General features: G+C 44.3%; 1 protein-coding gene across 5 annotated transcripts in view; it reads right to left on the minus strand.

Moving 5' to 3' along the window:
- Positions 1-27,381, minus strand: part of LOC141735509 (regulator of G-protein signaling 7-binding protein-like) — a 99,492-nt gene that overhangs the window by 20,166 nt on the left and 51,945 nt on the right. For all 5 annotated transcript variants that reach the window (XM_074568411.1, XM_074568412.1, XM_074568410.1 and 2 more), the window contains 2 exons: positions 6,417-6,564; positions 4,921-4,991 (listed from right to left, as the gene is read on the minus strand). In XM_074568411.1, the coding sequence (XP_074424512.1) occupies positions 4,921-4,991; positions 6,417-6,564 (219 nt within the window). The remainder of the gene's footprint in view (positions 1-4,920; positions 4,992-6,416; positions 6,565-27,381) is intronic.

Below are 27,381 nucleotides of genomic sequence, written 5' to 3' on the forward strand. Positions count from 1 at the left end.
CAAACAGGATGAGCTAGAAGCCATTGTGCGGCAGGACAACTACGACATAGTCGCCATCACGGAAACGTGGTGGGATGATGATGGTCATGACTGGAATGCTGCAATGAGTGGCTATAAGCTCTTCAGAAGGAATAGGCAAGGAAGGAGGGGGGGGGTGTGGCTCTGTACATTAGGGAGCTGTTTGACTCTATAGAGATAGACTCCAGTGATGAAGAAGTTGAGTGTTTATGGGTAAGGGTGAAAGGGAAGGCTAACAGAGGTGATTTTGTGCTGGGAGTCTGCTATAGACCACCCAACCAGGAAGAGCAGGTTGATGAGGTATTCTATAAGCGGCTGGCTGCAGTCTCGCAAACGCCAGCCCTTGTTCTAGTTGGGGACTTCAACTTACCAGACATCTGCTGGAAATATAACACAGCAGAGAGCAGGCAGGCTAGGAGGTTCCTCGAGCGTATGGAGGATAACTTCCTGACACAAATGGTAGGTGAGCCTACCAGGGGAGGTGCCTTGCTAGACCTACTGTTCACAAACAAAGAAGGGCTAGTGGGGGACGTGGAGGTCGGAGGCCGTCTTGGGCTTAGTGACCATGAAATGGTTAAGTTTTCCATCCATAGTGAGGTAAGGAAGGGGGTTAACAAAACCTCCATCTTGGACTTCCGGTGGGCAGACTTTAGCCTGTTCAGAACCCTGGTTGGGAGAGTCCCGTGGGAGGTAGTCCTGAGAGACAAAGGAGCCCAGGAAGGCTGGACGCTCTTCAAGAGGGAAATCCTAAAGGCCCAGGAGCAGGCTGTCCCCATGAGGCGCAAAATTAAAGGGCGGGGAAAATGGCCGGCCTGGATGAACAAAGAGCTCTTGATGGGACTTAAGGAAAAAAGGAAGGTTTACCACCTTTGGAAGAGGGGACAGGCAACTCAGGAGGAGTACAGAGATCGTGTTAGGTCATACAGAGAAAAAATCAGGAAGGCAAAAGCCCAGCTGGAACTCAACCTGGCAATTAACATAAGGGACAACAAAAAAAGTTTCTATAAATACATCAACAAAAAGAGAGTGACAGAGAATGTCCATCCCTTACTGGATGCGGGGGGAAACCTTGCAACCAAGGACGAGGAGAAGGCTGAGATACTTAATGCCTTCTTTGCCTCTGTCTTTAATAGTCAGACCAGCTACCCCCAGGGTGTTCAGCTTCTTGGGCTGGAAGATAAGAATGGAGAACAGGACAACTCCCCTGTAATCCAGGGGGAAGTAGTTAATGATTTGCTTATGCACCTGGACATGCATAAGTCTATGGGGCCGGACGGGATTCACCCAAAAGTTCTCAGGGAGCTGGCAGGAGAGCTCACCAAGCCTCTCTCCATTATCTATCAACAATCCTGGTCAACAGGAGAGGTGCCGGATGACTGGAGGGTGGCCAATGTGACGCCCATCTACAAGAAGGGCCGGAAGGAGGATCCCGGAAACTACAGGCCTGTCAGCCTGACCTCGGTACCGGGAAAGATCATGGAGAGGATCATCCTGAGTGAGCTCTCAAGGCAAGTGCAGGGCAGCCAAGGGATCAGGGCCAGCCAGCATGGGTTTATGAAGGGGAGGTCCTGCCTGACCAACTTGATCTCTTTCTATGACCATGTGACCCGCTTTCTCGATGAGGGGAAGGCTGTGGATGTTGTCTACCTGGACTTTGGTAAGGCCTTCGACACCATCCCCCACAGCATTCTCCTGGAGAAACTGGAGAATCATGGCATAGACAAGTGTACCCTCCGCTGGATAAAAAACTGGCTGGATGGCCGTGCCCAGCGAGTTGTGATTAATGGAGCAAAATCTGGTTGGCGGCCGGTCACCAGTGGTGTCCCTCAGGGCTCAGTTTTGGGGCCAGTCTTGTTCAATATCTTTATTGATGATCTAGACAAGGGGATTGAATGCACCCTCAGTAAGTTTGCGGATGACACCAAACTAGGTGGGAGTGTTGATCTGCTTGAGGGTCGGAAGGCCCTACAGAGGGACCTGGACAGGCTGGATCAATGGGCCAAGGCCAATGGGATGAGGTTTAATAAGGCCAAGTGCCGGGTCCTGCATTTTGGTCACAACAACCCCGGGCAACGCTACAGGCTTGGGGAAGAGTGGCTGGAAAGCTGCCCGGCAGAAAAGGACCTGGGAGTGTTAGTGGACAGCCAGCTTAACATGAGCCAGCAGTGTGCCCAGGGGGCCAAGGCGGCCAACAGCATCCTGGCTTGTATCAGGAATAGCGTGGCCAGCAGGAGCAGGGAAGTCATCGTGCCTCTGTACTTGGCACTGGTGAGGCCTCACCTCGAGTACTGTGTTCAGTTTTGGGCCCCTCACTACAGGAAAGATATTGAAGTGCTGGAGCATGTCCAGAGGAGAGCCACCAAGCTGGTGAGGGGTCTGGAGACCAAGTCATATGAGGAGAGGCTGAGGGAGCTGGGCATGTTTAGTTTGGAGAAGAGGAGGCTGAGGGGAGACCTCATTGCCCTCTACAACTACCTGAAAGGAAACTGTAGAGAGGCAGGGGTTGGCCTCTTCTCCCAAGGGAATAACGACAGGACCAGAGGAAATGGTATGAAGCTGCGGCAAGGGAGATATAGATTAGATATTAGGAAGAATTACTTTACTGAAAGAGTGGTCAGGCACTGGAACAGCCTGCCCAGGGAGGTGGTGGAGTCACCATCCCTGGAGGTATTTAAGAAACGTGTAGACATGGCTCTTCAGGGCATGCTCTAGTGCCCAAGATTATTGTTTGTGGTGGGGTGTTGTGTGTGGGGTTGTGGGTGTGGAGTTTAGTAGGTGGGTGCTTTTTAATTTTTTTTTTTTTTTTTTTTTTTTTTTTGCGGTTGGACTCGATCTCAGAGGTCCCTTCCAACCACTAAGATTCTGTGATTCTGTGATCATTGTAGGTCCCTTCCAAGTGCAACTATTCTATTCCATTCCATTCTATTCTGTTCTACTCTACTCTACTCTAATTAATTACGTATCATAGAATCATAGAATGGTTTGGGTTGGAAGGGACTTTAAAGATCATCTCGTTCCAAACCCCTGCCATAGGCATGGACACCAGGTTGCTCAAAGCCCCATCCAGCCTGGCCTTGAACACTTCCAGGGATGGGGCATCCACAACCTCCCTGGGCAACCTGTTCCAGTGCCTCACCACCCTTACAGTAAAGAATGTCTTCCTGATATCTAATCTAAATCTACCCTCTTCTAGTTTAAAACCATTGCCCCTAATCCTATCACTCCACTCCCTGATAAAGAGTCCCTCCCCATCTTTCCTGTAGGCCCCCTTTAGGTACTGGAAGGCTGCTAGAAGGTCTCCCCGGAGGCTTCTCTTCTCCAGGCTGAACAACCCCAACTGTCTCAGCTTGCCTTCATAGCAGAGGTGCTCCAGCCCTCTGATCATCTTTGTGGCCCTCCTCTGGACCCTCTCCAACAGGTCCATGTCTTTCCTGTGCTGAGGACTCCAGAACTGGATGCAGTACTCCAGGTGGGGTCTCACCAGAGTGGAGTAGATGGGCAGAATCACCTCTCTCAACCTGCTGGCCATGTTTCTTTTAATGCAGCCCAGGATAATGTTGTTTGTTTGTTTCTTCTATTTACTTATACTGTTATCTAGGTTTAATTTATTAAAGGTCTTGGAATATTTAAGAAAAAATGAAGTGTTGTATGAATAATGTGTATGACTGTCTGTTCTTTAGGAATCAATTCTCAGAGGTTATCTATAAACTGTGATCACAGTTGTCTGTGGGAGCAGCAAAAACACCACTTATGATTCCCTGATCTTGGGGCATGTCTCAGAGCTTTTAAACTCTACCTGACACATTTCTCTTCCTGCTGCACAGGTGATCAGTGATTTTCTGGCCAGTGTTGTAGTGCGGTGTAGACACCAGACAGCAGAGAATTCTGTATGCCTTTGTCTCTGTTCTGAATTCAAGTTGGTATATGCTTTATATCCCCCCAAATTTGTCTTTTCTTTCCTTATTTCCAGCATGCTCCTTTCTTCTAGGCTAGGAACAGAGTTTATGGCATTTTTCCAGTGTCTGTAATGGCACATCTGTATCATATATCATAAGTAATTCCCTTTCTTCTTTCAAATAGTTTTCTATCAAGCCATCCTGCCATAAACTCTTACTTGTATAATGAATTAATCCATTCTATATTCATCTTTTACCATATTATGATGAACATTAGACTGCTTAGTTACTTGGGACAAGATCTAGGACACATTAGGCATACTTCATCAGCTGCCAGTGTGCAAAGACTACATAGCATTTAAGAAATACATGTTATCAAGAACAAAAAATGAAAACTATTATCTTTTTAATGTTGTTCATATGAAGAAAGAGAGTCTCTGTGGATGTGGAGTATTTAAGACTGCTGTTCACAAAATAAAGGCCCATTGCTAAATACATGCATAGGGTGGAGATTCTGTCCCCTGTGTATTTGTATAGGGTGCCTCATAGCTGGCTACTGGGAGAAGCAAGCTGTTAGCAGTCTCAAGGCAAGTATCTCTTATGCATAGGGTTAGTGTCATATCACAGAATCTACAAGCCTTACAGGGGTAAAGCAAACTGCATCACTCAGCAGGATCCCTATCATTTTGTCATATCATGTCTGTGCAATTTACACCTTCATCACCTTTGAAAAAGAAAGCCTCCCAATACAGGGAATTAGTTGTGCTGCTGCCTTCATGTCACCAGGAAAAGTCTATTATTTTATCTATAGATATCATATCTATAAAGTTCCAGAATACCTCATGTGAGCCAATTCTGGCTCCACTGAATCAGTAGGGAAGGGACTTCACCTAGATTTTTCTTTTTGTAATTTCTACCAAAAGCCCCCTAGATTTTTCAGGTCTAAAGGAAGGTAAAACCTTTAATTATCTTAATTTTCCTTACATGAAGAAAATATAAAACCTACCTTGATTTTTCAGTGGTAAAGGCATAGTCTCCCTGAGTTTACTTAAAAGGTTTTTCATTTCTCTCATATCACTGTAGAAACAAAAGTTGAAAGAGATACAGCAGAACAGCAGTTGAAGACTAAATGGGGAATGGCTCACAGTATAGCTTTATATGCTGAAATAATGGAGCAATAAACCAAACTAAATAATACAAAAATCTGTTGGGCAAGCATTTGGTTCAAATACATGTATCAGAAGATGCATACCAAAATAAAGGGCAGTAGATTTAATAAGGGAGCATTTTTAAGCCAGTCTGATTTTAATAAGTAGCATCCAGTCCAAATTTATGATCTATTCTGGCCCTGGAGTATTAAATGACTTAGTGAGCACAATGTGATCCTAGTGGCAAAAGACAATACGCCTTAAAATTAGCACAAGCCAGTACTAACGTAAACTTAATATCCCTTATCAGCATTTTTTAGCTTGTGCCATGAATGTGTTTCATTGTTTATAAATAAAAATTAAAACACACAAAGCTAATCCATGTCTGCGTATTAAGTGAAAATTTTAGAAACAGCGCTGTCACTCTCACCCCCTCTTAAGAGGACTTTGGCATGAAATTTGCTAAAAGGCAGAAAATGGAAAATATGATAACAAAATATCATCTCACAAAGAAAATTACACATGGATATGTTTGGAGAGAGGCCATAAGTTGCAAAAAGATTCCTGTTTTACAGATAGATGGCAGATCAGCAATTTTGTGTGCCTTAAGGCTTTCAGGCTTTAAAAACAATGTGTTCTTGCCTCTGTCATCTGCATATAAAATGTTTCTTAGAAATGAAGCAGCATGACTTTCTTATTGCTCAGTTTTATCCTCCAAGTTACTCTCTCAGTAGACAGAACTTTATTTTATATAAATAAACATGGTAACCATTAAAATCTCAGCAGCAACTTAATATACGAAGCCATCAAAACAAGTATTTTTTGCAAAGAAATGTTAGGATTACTCCCTACTGAAGTGTCTCAGTCTTGTCTTTCAACTACATAGTTAAGAGGGTAAGAGAAGTCCACTGTGACATATCTGTGAATGATGTTCCACTCCCCTCCTAAGGCTTCCACATTCATAACTATGGGTGGCCAGAAACAACTGACATGAATTCTGTGCTTTCAGTTTATGAATGCAGAACTGCAGGCCGGTAGATTTCAGGTACAAATTAATAACCACTTAAGATGAGACAAAAGCTGCCTCTTTTAGAGAACCTGGCCTGCTAGCACTATAATTTCCTACCCTTTGTTTTTGACAATTACCCTCTGGTAATTAGTCAAATTAAGGATGGCACTTCTCTCTGCCCTTCAGGAGTTGCTTTCAGATATGTTAAATGTAACAAAAATGTTAACAGGATATTTAATTTACTAACACCTTTTATAGTAGCAATACTGGCTGACTAATTGGAAAAGATTAAATAAACCCTAGACAGATTTTTTTTATTATTTAGGAATTAAGTTCTATACATACCTTTCAATGTTTTCAATATCTGTAGAAATCTGCCATAAATGCTGTTGAATATCTGTTGGTGATGATGCCGTGTCTTCTGAAATAGGTACTTCGGAACTCTCCTCCACTTTAGTATCTAGGATCTTGGATGGGGCACAAGGATCTTTTCCTTTAAAATATTTAAAAAAAATATGTATCCCCATTATTTATTAATTAAAATATATGCTCAGATTATATCATTGATGTTTTGAGCTTGATCTTGCACTGAGTAAGAACTGTTCAGAAAGAGCAGATCACACCAATCTGCTAATCAGAGTGCTGCTATATGTTACTTCTACCAAACAAAACTAAGAGAAATCCCACACAGGCATGTGTGGAGCTTAGAATTTTACTTAGTATTATGAAGAGTTTCAGTTAAACTCCAGTGGCTCACATGTGACACAAAATAAGAGCCAGAGGACAAAACAGAACAAAATAAATAGGGAACTAGAGCATATATTCTGAAAGTAACTTCAAAAATTTTGACATTAAAGAACATTGCAATCCATGTCTTCTAGTATTACTGCAATACTAAGTGAAAATAAAAGAAAAAAATGTGCAGTTTTGTACTTGATGATTTAAAAAGCAATACATAGCTGCCACCATTCACAGCCCAATATGCATTATATTCTAAATTTCCATGCTTACACTTGCCTAATTCATGCTTACTATACGAAAATGAAATGCAGTGTTGGAATTGAGTGGGGACTTCATGACAGATCTGCCAGGGCTTTTGTCAGGGAGAGAATGGGATAAAGGATGTGGACCATGATAGTGGAACATGCAAGAGAGTTAAGTACTGGTGGGATTTTTTTTATATCCTTGCAAATCTCCTGTAGATTGTCTGATGGTATTCCTTTTCTGTAGTGGCAAGTACAGCCCTGGCACCGATGGGACAAATTCTTTTTATGAGCATCATTTAAATGAGAATTTTAAAATTGGAGTGCATCCCAGACACGTTATTGAGAAATTAAAGTTTTTCCCCTCTTAGTTCTCTCACAAAATGGAGTAATCAATTCTCAGAAAGAAACAAATAAAACCTTCTAAAAATAGAGAAAACAACATCAATGTTTAAACTGGTGGTATGAGGAGCTGAATAGGAAATGTTTTTTCATCTCACAATTTTCACATCAGGACAAACCTGAGTACTTCCTGTAAGGTTTGACAAAGAACAGTAAGAACAAGAACAGCTAATAAAGCAGTGGTTATTTAGCCCATTTTCCTGGGACACTAGAGACTAAGGTTGCAGACCATGCTATATTTCTCTTCCACATCACAACTAAGTATCCCAGCTATCAGGTTTGTAACCTGTTGTGGTTTCTTTAAATTAGAAATTCCTGGATATTAAGAAACACTTTTTGGGCAGGTTCTCTAAACTGTTGTGTTCTGGTAAATTATTCCTTTGTTGAAAAAAATATTTCTTAGTTACTTGTCTGAATGTCAAATAGACATTACTTATACTACAGAGTATATTTGCTTAATGTTTTCATTATCCTTTGAAGTCAGTAGGAAGCCCTTTTCCCTGCTTTCCCCCAAGTTATCTAACTATGATTCCAAGAGATGTCGTGACCCAACATAACAAGTTTATCATCTATAAAAGAATGATGTCCTGTGTCCTTTCTCTGCTGCTTACTTTGGCATCCACCTATAACTTCTGCTTAGCCAGATCCTTCTGTGAGCCACTTTAACCCATCAAATGGTAGATTACCCCAACAAAAGGAAAAATAAAAGGTGAATAGTTTTCTGATGTTGCAGTGATTTAAGTCAGGTCAGTAAAGAACTCAGCATATTCCAGAGCAAGTGCTAGAGAAGGAGGCTGATCATATGGCCAGAAGCAGCTAAAGGGAGGAAGAAGTTAAGGCAAGATAAGAAGGGAGCGGGGGGAGATAGAGAAGGGATCAAGACCTTTAGCCTTCTTCCCAGATTATATGTTTTACTGTGTATCATCCTGTAAGTATAACTTCCAAATTCTTTCTAGTTGTTAACTGCAGCTTATGCTGTTATTTTAAGGTAGTTTATATTGTACAATTTTAATTGTTCATTTGTGTAAGCTTCATTATTTATTACTTTTCCCATTGCAAGAACCCCATAACGCAATATGCTGTTACCAATATCTCACTTACCACTTCTTTGTAAAAGAGGGTTGCCCCAGGGAAACCATCTAATTTGCCACTGACATCATAAGGTGTTATTGCTGGAACTGGGTATTAATTAATTCTCCCATTATTTTTAAGTGTTATGTTGTAACTCTGACCTGACCTTTCGTGACATGCTGTCAAGAACAACCCTGTCTATAGATGCATCCTTCAGGGATGTGAAAAGTGATTCAATGGAAACAATAACAATACTAGATGAAATAACAGTAAAGGTTCTTTTCCCCAACTTGAGAACAGAAACACTGAGACTGTAATTTTCTTTTTGTTAGCACAAAAGCAAGCACTTGCAGATTTAGCTGAATGAACCCATGGATTTCTTTTCAACTGAAAAGAGCTCTTTACCAGTAATTCTGTTGTATTGTGAAAAATAAATGAAGCCTTCCTTGAATTTCAGAGCATCTGCTCAATCACTTGAAAACAGTTTTCAGACGTGTCCACATTCAGTTGCTGTTCTTGCCAGTTGACCAGACAGTCTTTTTACTGTGAAATTTTAATATAAAACTTAATGTATTCTTTGTCTTCTAGCCTCTAATTCAGCGTATCTTTTTATTTTAATAAGTGGAAAATGCCTTTGGTATGAAATTAAATTAATTGAATTAAATAATGCTGAAGATCCAACTTGAGTGATGATAAATAAGAGGGTAGAAAATGATCAGTTCAGTAAGGCTACATACATCACTTACGATCACTGTTTTATGTTCCTCAGCTGTTGTGCTCCTTACTGCTGCTGTGGTGACCTCTGTGTTTGCTTCTGTCATGCTACCCTATGCACCTACTCTTAATCATCACCCGCTTCCCAGAGAAACTTACATAATGAAAAAAAAAAATCTATTATAGGTCCCTCAGAGCTAGTTAGATTTCACTGCAGATGAACTGTAAAGATCTTTGAGGGGAATAACAGAATTTAACAAAGCTGAACCCATCTCTCAAAAAGAAAGCAGCATTTGTATCAGATTTCTGACCTGGCAATTAAGGATAAATTCACAAGATCTAGATCACAGCTAAAGTAAATGAAGAGGAGAACATAAAAAGGGGAATAGGAAAGAATCGCGTAGAAAGTAAAAAAGAAATGTGGCAAATATGACTAACAGTCTGATGAACTTCATTCCTGACTTACACTTGGGATCTGCAGAACTCAGATATTGACTCATTGGAAATATTATTATCGAGGAAAATGCAATGGGAACAAGAAGTCTGCGGTGGAAATTGTGTTTTCCTCCTTTCATGCCTGTTTTTCTTCTATTCATTTTGGCCTCTTCACAGTGGCCACATGAGAATGGGTGATTCTCTGGATTTTTTTTAAGTGCTTGTTTCTCCACACCTGTGTGCTTCTTTTCTCTCACATCTTATCCCTCTTACTTACACATATCAACCAGTCTTTAAATAGAATGCTTAAATAATCTTTCCTTTCTCCTTCAAAACTCTAAATAGCATGTAATTTAAACAAAGCCAAATAAAACAAAAATCCCTTCACTAAATTGAGGATATCTTTTTGTAATCTGTAATATAAGCTATCACAGGCTTTTAGGTACTATTTTAAGGAAATATATGTTGTTTTCACAAAACACATAATGGAAAAACAACAATTATATTATGAACTTCTTGTATGGTATATGACACACAGTTATCTGTGATTTGGTATAATTCTGATGTACCAACAATGCAGAATGAGTTCAGTCTGAATTTACATCACAAAAGTTTAATGTTTTCTGTCCATGGTATGTACACATGATTTTCCCATAAAACTCAATTCTTCCCTTTTCTACCTAAGTATTCATGTACCTACCACTCTGCTCAGTGCTGGTATCCTTCTGCTCTCAGCTATGTTTATACAAGTCAGATGGAGACCACACATCTCAATTACAGCAATAGAACTGTAATTTTTTCTTCAAGGCTTCCAAATAGACTTGTAGTAAGAATGAACAATATGTAAGTTACAAGCATTAAAGTATTTTGCACCTTATTCTGAGAAATTATTCATGTATAAACACATCAATTAGAAAAAGACAGAGGAAAAAATAAGACTTTGAGATCATTTCATACAAAAAATTGTAAGATTCTGGGAATCTAATATATCCTGGACTCATTTTTTCCCATAGATATTCAAATTCTATTAAAATTAGTAGAGCTATGTATAAATAACTGAAAGCAGGAATTACCTCTCCTTGGCTGTACACTTCTTTTTCAACAAGTTACAAACAATATAGCAGGTTCACCTGATTCAGGAACATAAGAATAATATATTCTTATAACTGTACATGAGCAGTGACTTATTTTGTTCAAATTCAGCATAAATGGCTACCAGCTTCAATCCTTGTACTTCTATGACAAGGTAGCTTTAACTATTTTTACAGCATGTTTTGAACTCTGGAAAACACCTCCAGTTCATTTTAACCTTCAAAATTTCTGTCCACTCTTTTCTTTGATTACAGGCTTACTCCCTTAATTAGAAAAATGAGTGACTTGCTCAAATGCTGCATAGCTAGCTAATAGAATGATTCCAATCTGCAATTTAGGGTTTTAAAAAACATTTTCTAATATATGTAATTATATAACCAAACAAGTCAATTATAGCTGTAGATGATCCTAAGAAATTAATGGTTTCTATGTAAACATGTATGGGCATTAAACTTCGGTAACATGCACTTCCAGAGAGACATGCTATAATGATCCAATTATAATAGTAATATTTTAGAGTTACTTACAATGAAAGGAATATATTATTATTGTGGATATATGAATCAGCGAAGCTATTTTATCTGTTATGTTTACACATTCAAATGCAATGAAGTCCTTTATAAAGCATCAATGAAAAACTTTGACCCCAAAATATTTGTGACTGAATACAGCAATGTATGCTGAAGTGTACTTAAGAACTTTGAGGTAATTCTGCATTTTCAGATCCTGACAACCTCAAAATTAATATTTAAAAAGGGTAATCACATCCAGCAGCTTCCATGGACAGAAATTAAGTCAACTATTTCCTCTAACGCCTTGCTAGATAAGCCAGGATTTGCTTATTTAATCAAAAGAATAGTCAATTTTGGAATATGCAATGTCAATAAAGCAAGCATACAACATTTAAAGGAATTAGAACTGAATTTTGTAAACACTTCAGAGAGGTACCTAAGCTCATTCAGAATATCTACCAAGCACAAATACAGGCTGAGCGCAGAATGGATTGAGAAGAGCCCTGAGGAGGACTTAGGGGTGTTGGTGGATGAGAAGTTCAACACGAGCCGGCAACACGCGCTTGCAGCCCAGAAGGCCAACTGCATCCTGGCTGCATCAAAAGAAGCATGGCCAGCAGGTTGAGGGAGGTGATTCTCCCACTCTGCTCTGGTGAAACCCCACCTGGAGTACTGCATCCAGCTCTGGAGCCCTCAGCATAAGAAGGACACGGACCTGTTGGAGTGGGTCCAGAGGAGGGCCACAAAGATGATCAGAGGGCTGGAGAACCTCTCCTATGAGGACAGGCTGAGAGAGTTGGGGTTGTTCAGCCTGGAGAAGAGAAGGCTCCCAGGAGACCTTATAGCGGCCTTCCAGTATCTGAAAGGGGTCTACAAGAAAGCTGGAGAGGGACTTTTTACAAGGGCATGTAGTGATAGGACAAGGGGTTATGGCTTTAAACTGGAAAAGGGTAGATTCAGATTAGATATCAGGAAGACATTTTTCACTATGAGGGTGTGAGGCACTGGAACAGGTTGCCCAGGGAAGTTCTGGATGCCCCGTCCCTGGAAGTGTTCAAGACCAGCCTGGATGGGGCTTTGAGCAGCCTGGTCTAGTGGGTGGTGTCTCTGACCATGGCAGGGAGGTTGGAACTAGATGATCTTTAAGGTCCCTTCCAACCTAAACTATACTATGATTCTATGCTTCCTTTCCATTAATCTCTAATTCAAATTTTTAAAAGTAATAACAGGTTCAAGACCTGTTGTCGTGGTTTTGGCCAAATTGGCCAATAGCCAGCAACAGATGCTCTCCCCCCATATCTCATACAGGGAGCGGAGGAGGAAAGATAAAGAGATTTACGAATTCAGAAGGAACTAAACTACTTTAATGAAATATTAATAACAAAATAAAAAGGAAATAATGAAATAGATACAGTATATACAAAATGTATCAAGCTCCCAGGACGACATCACTGGCAGGCACTGGGGAAGTCCCAGACTGGACTCAGTGACAGATGGGAACTGGATTCCAGATCTGGAGTCAGGAATGCTCAGATCGGGATCAAAGGCAGATGAAAAGAATACCCCTGTTGGTCAGTTTTGGGTCACCTGTCCTGTCTGCTCCTCCCCACAGGTGGGACCCCTCTACGCTTTTCCGTTTCCGACCCTCCAACGGAGCAAATAACAAAAATAGCTGACCTTGGTTGTTATAGCAATAAGTATGAGCAAGAGCCTCTCTGCATACCGTTCCTTGGCACGAACTATAAACATTGGTCTTATCACTCTGAGAACAAACAGTTTTCTGCACAAAATGCTGTTAATTTCAGAGAGTTAGAAGAGGCCTAGCTAAGAAATAAAATCACTGAACAGAAAGTTGGTTCTGTTTTACCTCAAACCAGGACACCTGTGTTTGACACCGCTCCCTAAAGCACAAAGATATATAATTCAAATGATGGAGAAGAACAAGTAAAGCAAAGCTGGAGAGAAGCTCTGGGTCCCAAGTAAGTGAACTCATCTGTTGCATAACGAAGACTGAGAAAGATTATTCTATCCAAAGAAGTTCTGCCTGAGCATGGTGTCCTGGTTTAGGGTAGAGCAGAACCAGCTTTCTGTTCAATGAGAGAGGCTCTTGCTCTTACTTGTTGTTGTGGCAAACAGGGTCAGCTGACTTGGTTGTTTACCCTGTGGAGGGGTTGCACCTGTGGGGAGGAGTGGACAGGTCAGGTGACCCCAAACTGACCAATAGGGTATTCTATTTCATCTGCCATGCTCAGTATAAAAGCTGAGGGAGCAAGGGGGTTAGGTTGGTTCTTCCTCAATGTCATTCCTTCGATGGCTCTCGTCCTTCGATGGCTCTCGTCCTTCGATGGCTCTCGTCCTTCGATGGCTCTCGTCCTTCGATGGCTCTCGTCCTTCGATGGCTCTCGTCCTTCGATGGCTCTCGTCCTTCGATGGCTCTCGTCTGAGGAGGATGATACTGTTAGCCCCATCAGCCTTTTGGTCCTTGTCAGTGTGTTCCAGTTCCCATTTATCACCAAGTCCAGTCTGGAACTTCCCCAGTGCCTTCCAGTGACATCTCCCTGTGAGCTTGATCTGGTTTTGTATATATTGTGTCTATTCTATTATTTCCTTTTTATTATTAATATTTCATTGAAGTAGTTTAATTTTTTTCTAAACTCATAAATCTTTTTATCTCTCTTCTTCCTCTCGTTGGAGTGAGGGGTGGGGGAGAGCATCGGTCATCTTGTCATTTACCAACCTGGCCCAAACCATGACATGTGGGAATGATGTGTAAGAAAGCTAGGTGAAATGTGCTAGGGATAAACAAATTCAGTGAAAAGTTTCAGAAGAGTTCCTGGAAGAGCTGGAACATGAGCTGCCATATCTGCCATCCCCCAAATATTTATTTGCTATGAAAAAAGGAACAGCAAGATCCTTAAAGCCATTACGTTAGGGACTGTGGGAAGACACAGAAGCTTATCACAGTGCTGCCATGAAAACTGGACTCTAGTTTTTATGTGATCCTAACCAAGTTGTTTTAATTCAGCTCCTCAAAATAGTTATTGACAAAATATTGCTGATTCTCTGGTTGCTCAGCCCAAAGACTCATTGCACTCAGCTGCAACTGAAGCTAATAAGAAATTACTCTATGAACACATACAGCACTGCATAAAGTACACTGCAGTCTCAGATTCTAAATTAGCACTCTAATCTCTTTCTTCTTTTTTTACAATGGGAAAAATTGCTTCTACCTCACTACTCAAGGCAGTTCTGAAGACACTGCCACAGGTGTATGAGTTATTGAGAAAGGTCTGAGCAACAGAAGGATTCTGCCTTTGGAACAGAGTTGTGTGCAATAAATACAACATATGACACTGAACAATTACACAGCATCACAGAATGGTAGGGGTTGAAGGGACCTCTGGAGATCATCTAGTCCAACCCCGCTGCCAAAGCAGGGTCACCTAGAGCAGGTTGCACAGGAACAGTATCCAGGCGGGTTTTGAATGTCTCCAGAGACGGGGACTCCACCACCTCTCTGGGCAGCCTGTGCCAGGGCTCTGCCACCCTCAAAGAAGTTCCTCCTCATGTTGAGATGGAACTTCCTATGCTCAAGTTTGTGCCCATTGCCTCTTGTCCTGTCCCTGGGCACCACTGAAAAGAGCCTGGCCCCATCCTCCTGACACCCACCCTTTAAGTATTCATAAGCATTGATAAGGTCCCCCCTCAGCCGTCTTTTTTTCCAGACTGAAGAGACCCAAATCCCTCAGCCTTTCTTCATAAGAGAGATGTTCCAGTCCCCTAATCATCTTGGTAGCCCTTTGCTGTACCCTCTCCAGCAGTTCCCTGTCCCTCTTGAACTGGGGAGCCCAGAACTGGACACAGTACTCCAGATGTGGCCTCACCAGTGTAGGAATGTATCTGAGAGAAAATGGCCATGTGAGCCAGCCTCCCTACTGTGAGAGATTAGATTAAGGGCAAAACAGGTGGTAGAAGATGGAATTAGTACATGGGAAAAACGGGAACTGAGAAGGTAGAAAACATGTTGTGCTAATGACTAAGCAATTTACTATGTGAATTCTTGTAACCAATCTGATGTGTGAACGAACTGCATGCACAGCGCGTGGACAGTGTAACTAGCTAATCAGAAATAAGCGAGTGGCGTGTACGGCTACAACACAGGGTATAAAAGATGATGATCTGTGCTTAATAAACGGCTTCTGTTGATTCACATTGGATCGTCTGGAGTCCAGTTATTTCTCCTCACACCAGGGCAGAGTAGAGGGGGAGGATGACCTCCCTGGACCTGCTGGCCACACTCTTCTTGATGCACCCCAGGATGCCATTGGTCTTCTTGACCACGAGGGCACATTGCTGGCTCATGGTCAACTTGCTGTCCACCAGGACTCCCAGGTCTCTTTCCACCGAGCTGCTCTCCAGCAGGTCAGCCCCCAACCTGTACTGGTGCAGGGGGTTATTCCTCCCCAGGTGCAGCACCCAACTCTCCAGCCTGTCCAGGTCTCTCTGAATGGTGGCACAGCCTTCTGGTGTGTCAGCCATCCCTCCCAGTTTTGTATCATCAGCAAACTTGCTGAGAGTACAGTCTGTCCCTTCATCCAGGTTATTGATGAATATATTGAACAGGACTGGGCCCAGTACTGACCCCTGGGGGACACCACTCCTCGCTGACCTCCAACTAGACTCTGTCCAACTAGACCCCACTGTCCATTCGTCTAACCCACACTTCCTAAGCTTCCCTATTAGGATGCTGTGGGAGACACTGTTGAAAGCCTTGCTGAAGTCAAGGTAGACAACATCCACTGCCCTCCCCTCATCTATCCATCCAGTCATGCCATCATAGAAGGCTATCAGATTAGTCAGACATGATTTCCCCTTGGTGAATCCATGTTGACTACTTCTGATAGCTTCCTTGTCCTCCACATGCCTTGAGATGATGCCCAGAATGAGCTGTTCCATCATCTTTCCAGGGATGGAGGTGAGGCTGACCGGCCTGTAGTTCCCCGGCTCCTCCTTCTTGCCCTTTTTGAAGACTGGAGTGACATTGGCTTTCCTCCAGTCCTCAGGCACCTTGCCTGTTCTCCAGGACCTTTCAAAGATGATGGAGAGCAGCCCAGCAATGACTTCCGCCAGCTCCCTCCGCACTCTCAGGTGCATCCCATCGGGACCCATGGACTTGTGGGTATCCAGTTTACTTAATTGATTTCTCACTTGATCCTCCTCAACCAAGGGGAAGTCTTCCTTTATCCAGACTTTCCCTGTTACTTTCTCCAAAGTCTGGGACTCCTGGTCCGAGCAGTAAAGACTGAAGCAAAGAAGGTATTCAGAAACTCTGCCTTCTCCGCATCTTCTGTCAGCATGGCTCCTGTCTCATTCAACAGAGGGCCCACATTTTCTCTAGTTTTCCTTTTGCCTCCAATATACTTGAAGAAGCCCTTCCTGTTGAGCTTGACAACCCTAGACAGGTTTAATTCCAAGGAGGCCTTGGCTTTCCTCATTTCATCCCTGCGTGCTCTGATGGCATTCCTGTAATCTTACAATCTTACAGTAAAAGAAAGATGAATGCCTAAGTAAATATTAACATGTGTATTAGTTAGCCAGGACTCTTGGGATTGTGGAAAGGAGGAGTAATAAAGTATATGATCAGGTAAACAAAGTTGAATTAAGGCTACTTGGGCACATTTCGTTCTGTTCTTTGCAAAATTTCTGAATGGCTGTCTGTTTTCCATAACATCCTCATAGGGAAGCTTAGGAAGTGTGGGTTAGATGGGTGGACAGTGAGGTGGATTGAGAACTGCCTGAATGGCAGAGCTCAGAGGGTTGTCATCAGTGGTGCAGGGTCTAGTTGGAGTCCTGTAACTAGTGGTGTTTCCCAGGGGTCAGTATTGGGTCCAGTCTTGTTCAATATATTCATCAATGACCTGGATGAGGGGACAGGCTGTACCCTCAGCAAGTTTGCTGATGACACAAAACTGGGAGGAGTGGCTGACACACACCAGAAGGCTGTGCTGCCATTCAGAGAGACCTGGACAGGCTGGAGAGTTGGGCGGAGAGAAACCTAATGAAGTTCTATAAGGGCAAGTGTAGGGTGCTGCACCTGGGGAGGAATAACCCCCTGCACCAGTACAGGTTGGGGGCTGACCTGCTGGAGAGCAGCTCTGTAGAGAGAGACCTGGGAGTCCTGGTGGACAGCAAGTTGACCATGAGCCAGCAATGTGCCCTTGTGGCCAAAAAGGGCAATGGTCTCCTGGGGTGCATTAAAAAGAGCATGGCCAGCAGGTTGAGGGAGGTCATCCTCCCCCTCTACTCTGCCCTGGTGAAGCCGCATCTGGAGTACTGTGTCCAGTTCTGGGCCCCCCAGTTCAAGAAGGACAGGGAACTACTGGAGAGTCCAGCGGAGGGCTACAAAGATGGTCAAGGGACTGGAGCACCTCTCTTATGAAGAAAGGCTGAGAGACCTGGGTCTGTTTAGCCTGGAGAAGACTGAGAGGGGATCTTATTAATGCTTATAAATATCTAAAGGGCAGGCGTCAAGAAGATGGGGTCAGACTCTTCTCAGTGGTGCCTGGTGACAGGACAAGGGGCAACGGACACAAGCTGGAACACAGGAAATTCCATCTCAACATGAGGAAAAACTTCTTTACTTTGAGGGTGCCAGAGCACTGGAACAGGCTGCCCAGAGAGGTTGTGGAGTCTCCTTCTCTGGAGACATTCAAAACATGCCTGGATTCATTCCTGTCCAGCCTGCTCTAGGTAAACCTGCTTTGTCAGGGGGGTTGGACTTGTTTATCTCCAAAGGTCCCTTCCAACCCCTACCATTCTGTGATTCTGTGAACTTTGCTATCATAATGTATTTTGAACACTGGGCTTTTTTGGTCTTTGTATCTTAGAAACACATTTATTAGAGAGCACTTACCTCGTTTTGCTTGCTGAATAACACAGATGGAAATTTTATGGCTTTTGGCACCACTGTAACTGTTACATCTCAAAGAAGTAACAGACTATCTGATTTTTCTAGCAGAGGTTGTATGACAGTAGTAAGTTAATCTGAAGCACTGTAAATATGTGAGAAATTTCTGTACACGAAGCTTGATATATGCTATACAGTATATGTAGGAATGTTTATTCAGTAGAACAGAAAGATGAGAGATGAGAAGATCAGTGCTGCAAAAGACAGTGAAAATACCCAGAACTGAGCCCATCAAACTGTAATGTGGTGTTTCATAAAACAGCATCTGTTTCCCAGTAGGGATCATTGGCCAAAATCCTCTTGGGAAAAGAATATCAGCATCAGCTCACTGCCTTAGCTTTATCAGTTCTGTAGTTTGTTTGATAGTGTCTGGTCAAGATACCAGTACCAAAATTATTATTTATTAGCTGAAGGTTGGTGAGAACAGCCTGCATGTTATTTTACTTTAATCTCTGCTGGCTCCAAATTAAGAACGTAAATTGGTGAAATCTCATGGGAGATTAAAAAACCCAACAAACCACTTATCCAACAGGGAAGAGGATTAGAAAATGGAAAATATTACCTTCAAAAATGAACTTCAAGACATGGCAAGAAATTACATGCAGGGAATAACATCAGACATGCACATTTATGAATTAAGCAAAGTTAATACATATTGGAAATTTTCACTGTTTCTAAGGTAGTACTCTTCATAGACAAGGAAAACAATTTAATTTTTTTAAAAAATATCGACAGTTGGTGAAAAACTGAACAGGTAAAAGAGTAAAAAAACTATATACTAGCAACAGCACAATATATTTTATAATGGTGAAATTACTGGCTCTTTCATTCCTAGAGATAAATTTATGCACTTTTCCTACACTGCAGTACCATTCTCTGTAAGTAGAGAAATTAAAGAAATGTACAGGTTCATTCTGCTCCTTGGAAAATAGTATGTTCTGGCAGATATAGAATCATAGAATAAATTAGGTTGCAAGCTCATGTGGTCTAACCCCCTACTGAAAGCAGAGCCAACTTGCATCAGATTGCTCAGGGCTTTGTCCATTTCAGTTATGTATATCTCCAAGGACAGAGATTTCACAGCCTCTTTGGGTGCCTGTTCCAGTATTTGACTACCTTCACTGTGAAAAAATACTTAACATATAACTGCAGTTTCCCTTGTTGCATGATGCCTTTACAATACTTCTAGGTGTTGTAAATATCCAAGTATTCAATATATAAAAACAATGTTCTATTGGCTAAGTTCCAAAATTCAATTTATTCAAATTCCTGTGATTATATAATTTTTGCCTATTATGAATTTTTCTCAAAAAATGTCACAAAAACTTGGAGCCATGTTACTGTGGTTATCTCTATATGGATAGAGTACAAAAATTACTCTATTTAGCAATGGCAGAATAACTACCATGACTTTCTATGGTGAGATGAGGAACCAATGTATATCAAAAATACTGCCAGATGGGAACTAAGTTGGCCCATACTATAATGCTGTAATTCATCTTATCCAACTTTAGACATCTAATAGTTTGATTTTTAGTTTAAGTTAATTGTGTAGATTCCATCCAGAGGCAAAAAGGACAGACAGACACATTGGGGTTACTTAGGTCTCCTCAAGCTACTTTCTTTCTGCAATTACAGATGGTGGTTTGACAACTGTAGCAAATGAGCCAATGCTAGGAAATGTACAATCTGTCTTAAAAAATGATTATTCATTTTAGCAGCTACTGGTATATTGGTATACAATGGCTCTATTAATTCTGTCTTCATATTTTATATATTTCTTTTCATCTTGAGTGTCGTGGTTTAGCCTCAGATGGCAACAAAGAACCACGTGCCGCTCGCTCGGGCCTTCCCAGTATGGGAAGAATCAGAAGGAGGAGGCAAAACTCTTGGGTTGAGACAAAGGCAGTTTAACAGAACAGCAAAGGGAACAAGAAAACAACAATAACATGGACAGAGGAATATACAAACATGATTACGGAACCGCCGCTCCCTGCCGCTCACCTACCGGACCCAGAGAGCCCCAGCCCGCAGCTCAGGGTGGGCATGGCTCACATGGCATGGAATACCTGTCCTGGGGAGAATTAACCCTATCCCCGCCGGAACCAGGACATTATCCACCCCTTATTCCATACCATCTATGCCATGCCCAGATCTTACAGGTTCCAATGAATTGCCACCACTTTCCTGTCATCTATCTATATATATACACATGTATATTCATGCAGATACAATGCCCTTAGTTTATGGGCCATCCCTCCAAAGTGTCCGTTGAGTTCTTGTAATCCTTGGCTTTGGGCTCCATCTGTTAGAACAGTCTCTCAGGGCAGGTGAGATGCTGGGTGGTGCTGGCCTGTTGCATGCTGTATTTTTCGGAGCTTGTGACTGGTGCATCCGGTGTGGCTCATGCACACAGTCCGTGGGCTGAAGATGTGGATCTTGAGGAAGTTGCTGGGCACCAGCTGCTGAGGTCAGTTCTGATCCCATCACCGCTGTGCCTTACTCAGTGTTTTCATCAAAGTCCATCTGTCCTTAATTTGGGTGATTCTTACTGTAGTACAGCTGATAGCAATTAGAGTAATGAGGACATACAGTGGCAGGGTTACTTAGCAATCAACAACACACAATTTGGTTCATTGGCTATTCTCATCCAAAATCAGGTCCCCATGAGGTACACATCGGACCTCCCCATCCTGCCGCATCACCCACCAAGTGCACCCAGGTCCTTGGGCAAAAGCAATCCCACGGATGGGTTTGCCTTTGCCTGAGGCAGGACTAACCCAGACCGTCTTCCCTGACATATTCTTCATGTGCACTACGGGGACTTTATCCCCTCCTACAGTACGTGCAAGTTTTGATTGGGCAGGGCCAGCTCGATTGGTAGATCCCCTGGTGTTAACTAGCCAGGTAACCTTTGCTAAATGTGCATCCCAATGTTTTAAACTCCCACCACCCATTGCTCTCAGTGTAGTTTTTAACAGTCCATTGTATCGTTCCATCTTCCCAGAGGCTGGGGCGTGACAGGGGATGTGATGTACCCACTCAATGCCATGCTCTCGGACCCAGGTGTCTATGAGGCTGTTTCGGAAATGAGTCCCATTATCCGACCCAGTTCTCTCTGGGGTGCCATGTTGACACAGGACTTGTTTTTCAAGGCCCAGGATAGTGCTCTGGGTGGTGGCATGGGGCACAGGGTATGTTTCCAGCCATCCAGTGGTTGCTTCCACCATTGTGAGCACATAGCGCTTGCCTTGACGGGTTTGTGGCAGTGTGATATAATCAATCTGCCAGGCTTCCCCATATGTCAAGGGTTCGGGAGCACAAGTTGTGTTTTCCTCTGCCCCTCCGGTTTTGGGGACTGACGAATGGGTGAACAAGAAAATAGGACAGATCAACACCTGGCTCCAAAACTGGTGCTACGAGCAGGGCTTTGGGTTCAGTGATCATAGTTTGATCTGCAGGACACCAGCCATGCTTGCTAAGAATGGGTAAACCCTATCCCAAAAGGGGAAGAGGGTACTAGGCCAAGAGTTAGCAAGGCTCATGGACAGGGCTTTAAACTAGAAACGAAGGGGGAAGGGGATAAAACCAGGCCCACTAGTAATGAGCCTAGGGATAAAGGGCCAAGGATGGGGGTGAAATCGGTAGCCCAGCTCAAGTGCATCTACACGAATGCACGCAGCATGGGCAGCAAACGGGATGAGCTGGAAGCCATTGTGCAGCAGGACAGCTATGATGTAGATGCCATCATGGAAATGTGGTGGGATGACTATCACGACTGGAATGCTGCGATGAATGGCTATAAGCTCTTCAGAAGGGATAGGCAAGGAAGGAGAGGCGGGGGTGTGGCTCCGTACATTAGGGAATGTTTTGATTGTATAGAGCTAGATTCCAGTGATGATAAAGTCGAGTGTTTATGGGTAAGGATGAAGGGGAAGGCAAATAAGGGAGATCTTGTGCTGGGAGTATGCTAGAGACCACCCGACCAGGATGAGGACACAGATGAAGTATTCTATAAGCGGCTGGCTGAAGTCTCGCAATCGCCAGCCCTTGTTCTGGTTGGGGACTTCAACCTGCCGGGTATCTGCTGGAAATACAACACAGCAGAGAGCGGGCAGGCTAGGAGGTTCCTCGAGTGCATGGAAGATAACTTCCTGACACAACTGGTAGGCGAGCCTACCAGGGGAGGTGCCTCGCTAGACCTACTGTTCACAAACAGTGAAGGACTAGTGGGAGATGTGGTGGTCGGAGGTCGTCTTGGGTTTAGTGATCATGAAATGGTCAAGTTTTCAATTGGTAGTGATGTAAGGAGGGGGGTTAGCAAAACCTCCACCTTGGACTTCCGGAGGGCGGACTTTGGCCTGTTCAGGACACTGGTTGAGAGAGTCCCTTGGGAGATAGTCCTGAAGGGCAAAGGGGTCCAGGAAGGCTGGACGCCCTTCAAGAAGGAAATCTTAAAGGCCCAGGAGCAGGCTGTCCCCAGGTGTCGCAAATCTAAAGGGCAGGGAAAATGGCCAGTCTGGATGAATAAGGAACTTCTGATGGGACTCAGGAATAAAAGGAGGGCTTACCACCTTTGGAAGAAGGGACAGGCAACTCAGGAGGAGTACAGAGATCTCGTTAGGTTATACAGAGAGAAAATTAGGAAGGCAAAAGCCCAGCTGGAGCTCAACTTGGCCACTAACATTAAGGACAACAAAAAAAGCTTTTATAAATACATCAACAAAAAGAGAGCCAGGGAGAATCTCCATCCCTTACTGGATGCCGGGGGGAAAGTTGCAACCAAGGACGAGGAGAAGGCTGAGATAATGCCTTCTTTGCCTCCATCTTCAATAGTCAGACCAGCTATCCCCAGGGGGTTCAGCCTCCTGAGCTGGAAGATAAGGATGGAGAGCAGAACAACCCACCCATAATCCAGGAGGAAGTAGTCAATGATCTGCTTCTGCACCTAGACGCACACAAGTCTATGGGTCCGGATGGGATTCACCCAAGAGTACTCGGGGAGCTGGCGGGAGAGCTCACCAAGCCTCTCTCCATCATTTATCAACAGTCTTGGTCAACAGGGCAGGTACCAGATGACTGGAGGGTGGCTAATGTGACGCCCATCTACAAGAAGGGTCGGAAGGAGGATCCGGGGAACTACAGGCCTGTCAGCCTGACCTCGGTACCAGGAAAGATCATGGAGAGGATCATCCTGAGTGAGCTCTCAAGGCAAGTGCAGGGCAGCCAAGGGATCAGGGCCAGCCAGCACGGGTTTAGGAAAGGGAGGTCCTGCTTAACCAACCTGATCTCTTTCTATGACCATGTGACCCGCCTTCTGGATGCGGGGAAGGCTGTGGATGTTGTCTATCTGGACTTTGGTAAGGCCTTTGACACCGTCCCCCACAGCATTCTCCTGGAGAAACTGGAGAATCATGGCATAGACAAGTGTCCTCTTCGCTGGGTTAAAAACTGGCTGGATGGCCGTGCCCAGCGAGTTGTGATTAATGGAGCAAAATCCTCTTGGCGGCCGGTCACCAGTGGTGTCCCTCAGGGCTCAGTTTGGGGGCCAGTTTTGTTGAATATCTTTATCAATGATCTGGATGAGGGGATTGAGTGCACCCTCAGTAAGTTTGCAGATGACACCAAACTAGGTGGGAGTGTTGATCTGCTTGAGGGCAGGAAGGCCCTACAGAGGGACCTGGACACGCTGGATCAATGGGCCAAGGCCAGTGGGATGAGGTTTAATAAGGCCAAGTGCCGGGTCCTGCATTTTGGTCACAACAACCCCAAGCAACGCTACAGGCTTGGGGAAGAGTGGCTCGAAAGCTGCCTGGCAGAAAAGGACCTGGGGGTGCTGGTGGACGGCCAGCTTAACATGAGCCAGCAGTGTGCCCAGGGGGCCAAGAAGGCCAACAGCATTCTGGCTTGTATCAGGAATAGCGTGGCCAGCAGGAGTAGGGAACTGTCCTCGGCACTGGTGAGGCCTCACCTCGAGTACTGTGTTCAGTTCTGGGCCCCTCTGTACAAGAGGGACATTGAAGTGCTGGAGCGTGTCCAGAGGAGAGCTACCAGGCTGGTGAGGGGTCTGGAGACCAGGTCATATGAGGAGAGGCTGAGGGAGCTGGGCATGTTTAGCTTGGAGAAGGGGAGGCTGAGGGGAGACCTCATTGCCCTCTACAACTACCTGAAAGGAGGGTGGAGAGAGGTGGGTGTTGGCCTCTTCTCCCAGGTGAATAATGACAGGACCAGAGGAAATGGTCTGAAGCTGTGGCAGGGGAGGTTTAGATTAACTATTAGGAAGAATTACTTTACTGAAAGAGTGGTCAGGCACTGGAACAGCCTGCCCAGGGAGGTGGTGGAGTCACCATCCCTAGAGGTGTTCAAGAAACGTCTATATGTGGCACTTCAGGGCATGCTCTAGTGGCAGAGATTGTAGGTTGTTTGGTTGGACTCAATGATCTCAAAGGTCCTTTCCAACCATGAAGATTCTATGATTCTATGATTCTATATTTATATTTCAGCCATCGTCCTCCATACCAAAGAGGCTTTAAACCCTTGGCTTGTTTGATTGCAGCACATGTCTCACATTCAAGGATGACCTGTGCAATAGTGTCCATGGTCAAGTCCACCCCTTGGTCATGAGCCCATCTATATGTTGCATCTCTTCCTTGATGGCCTGAGGTGTCATGGGCCCATCGAGCTACGAATAATTCACCCTTATGTTGCCAGTCCAAATCCACCTGAGCCACTTCAATCCTAGCAGCCCGATCCACCTGCTGGTTGTTCTGATGTTCCTCCGTGGCCCGATTCTTCGGTACATGGGCATCTACGTGGCATACTTTCACAACCAGATTCTCTATCCGGGCAGCAATATCTTGCCATAGGTCAGCAGCCCAGATGGGTTTGCCTCTGCGCTGCCAGTTGCCCTGCTTCCACTGCTGTAACCACCCCCACAGAGCATTTGCCACCATCCATGAGTCAGTGTAGAGATCAAGTACTAGCCATTTTTCTCGCTTGGCAATGTCCAAAGCCAGCTGAATGGCTTTCACCTCTGCAAACTGGCTCGATTCACCCTGTCCCTCACTGGCTTCTGCAACCCATCGTGTAGGACTCCACACAGCAGCCTTCCACTTTCGATGCTTTCCCACAATACGGCAGGACCCATCAGTGAACAGGGCATATTTCTTCTCATTTTCTGGCAGTTTATTATATGGTGGGGCCTCTTCTGCACGCGTCACCTCCTCTGGTGACATTCCGAAATCCTTGCCTTCTGGCCAGTCCATGATCACTTCCAGAATTCCTGGGCGACTGGGGTTTCCCATTCGAGTTCGCTGTGTGATCAGTGCAATCCACTTACTCCATGTAGCATCAGTTGCATGATGTGTGGTGGGGATCCTTTCTTTGAACATCCAGGCCAGCACCGGCAGTCGAGGTGCTAAGAGGAGCTGTGCTTCTGTACCAACCACTTCCAAAGCAGCTCGAACCCCTTCATATGCTGCCAATATCTCTTTTTCTGTTGGAGTGTAGCGGGCTTCGGCTCCTCTGTATCCCCGACTCCAAAACCCTAGGGGTCTCCCTCGGGTCTCCCCTGGTGCTTTCTGCCAGAGGCTCCAGGTAGGGCTGTTCTCCCCGGCTGCGGTATAGAGCACATTTTTAACATCTTGTCCTGCCCGGACTGGCCCCAGGGCCACTGCATGGACTATTTCCTGTTTGATTTGTTCAAAAGCTTGCCGTTGCTCAGGAACCCATTTATTTCCTGTTTGATTTGTTCAAAAGCTTGTCGTTGTTCGGGACCCCATTTAAAGTCATTCTTCTTCCAGGTCGCTTGATACAGAGGGCTTACAATTAGACTGTAATCTGGGATATGCATTCTCCAAAAACCCACAATACCTAAGAAAGCTTGTGTTTCCTTTTTACTAGTTGGTGGAGACATAGCTGCTATTTTGTTGATCACATCCATTGGGATCTGACGGCGTCCATCTTGCCATTTTATTCGTAAAAACTGGATCTCCTGCGCAGGTCCCTTGACCTTACCTCGTTTTATGGCAAAACCAGCTTTCAGAAGGATTCGGACTATTTTACTCCCTTTCTCAAAAACTTCTTCTGCTGTGTTTACACATACGATGATGTCATCAATGTATTGCAGATGTTCTGGAGCTCCGCCCTGTTCCAGTGCAGTCTGGACCAGTCCATGGCAAATGGTGGGGCTGTGTTTCCACCCCTGGGGCAGTCGATTCCAGGTGTACTGGACGCCCCTCCAAGTGAAAGCAAACTGTGGCCTGCACTCTGCTGCCAAAGGGATTGAGAAGAATGCATTCGCTATATCAGTTGTGGCATACCACTTGGCTGCCTTGGACTCCAGTTCGTATTGGAGTTCTAGCATGTCCGGCACGGCAGCACTCAGCGGTGGTGTGACTTCTTTCAGACCACGATAGTCTACAGTTAGCCTCCACTCTCCATTAGATTTTCGCACTGGCCATATGGGACTGTTAAAGGGTGATCGAGTCTTGCTGATCACTCCTTGAACCTCTAGTTGACGAATCAGCTTATGGATGGGAATCAGAGAGTCTCGCTTAGTGCGATATTGCCGCCGATGCACCGTTGTGGTAGCAATCGGCACCTGTTGTTCTTCGACCCTCAACAACCCCACAACAGAAGAATCCTCCGAGAGACCAGGCAAGGTAGACAACTGTTTAACTTCCTCCGTCTCCAAGGCAGCTATGCCAAAGGCCCACCAGTACCCTTTTGGGTCCTTAAAATACCCTCTCCTGAGGTAATCTATGCCAAGGATGCATGGAGCCTCTGGGCCAGTCACAATGGGATGCTTTTGCCACTCATTCCCAGTTAGGCTCACTTCTGCCTCCAGTACAGTCAACTCTTCGGATCCCCCTGTCACCCCAGAAATACAAATGGGTTCTGCCCCTCTATAGCTTGATGGTATTAAAGTACACTGTGCACCCGTGTCCACTAGAGCCTTATACTCCTGTGGGTCTGATGTGCCAGGCCATCGAATCCACACCGTCCAATAAACCCGGTTGTCCCTTTCCTCCACCTGGCCGGAGGCAGGGCCCCTCTAATACTGGTCAGAGTATCCGTTACTCACTTCTTGCATAAATGACTTGGAAGTTCCTTCAAGAGGATCAGAAGCAAAA

This window comes from Larus michahellis, chromosome W (assembly GCF_964199755.1).
Source record: "Larus michahellis chromosome W, bLarMic1.1, whole genome shotgun sequence".
NCBI classification, from domain to species: domain Eukaryota; kingdom Metazoa; phylum Chordata; class Aves; order Charadriiformes; family Laridae; genus Larus; species Larus michahellis.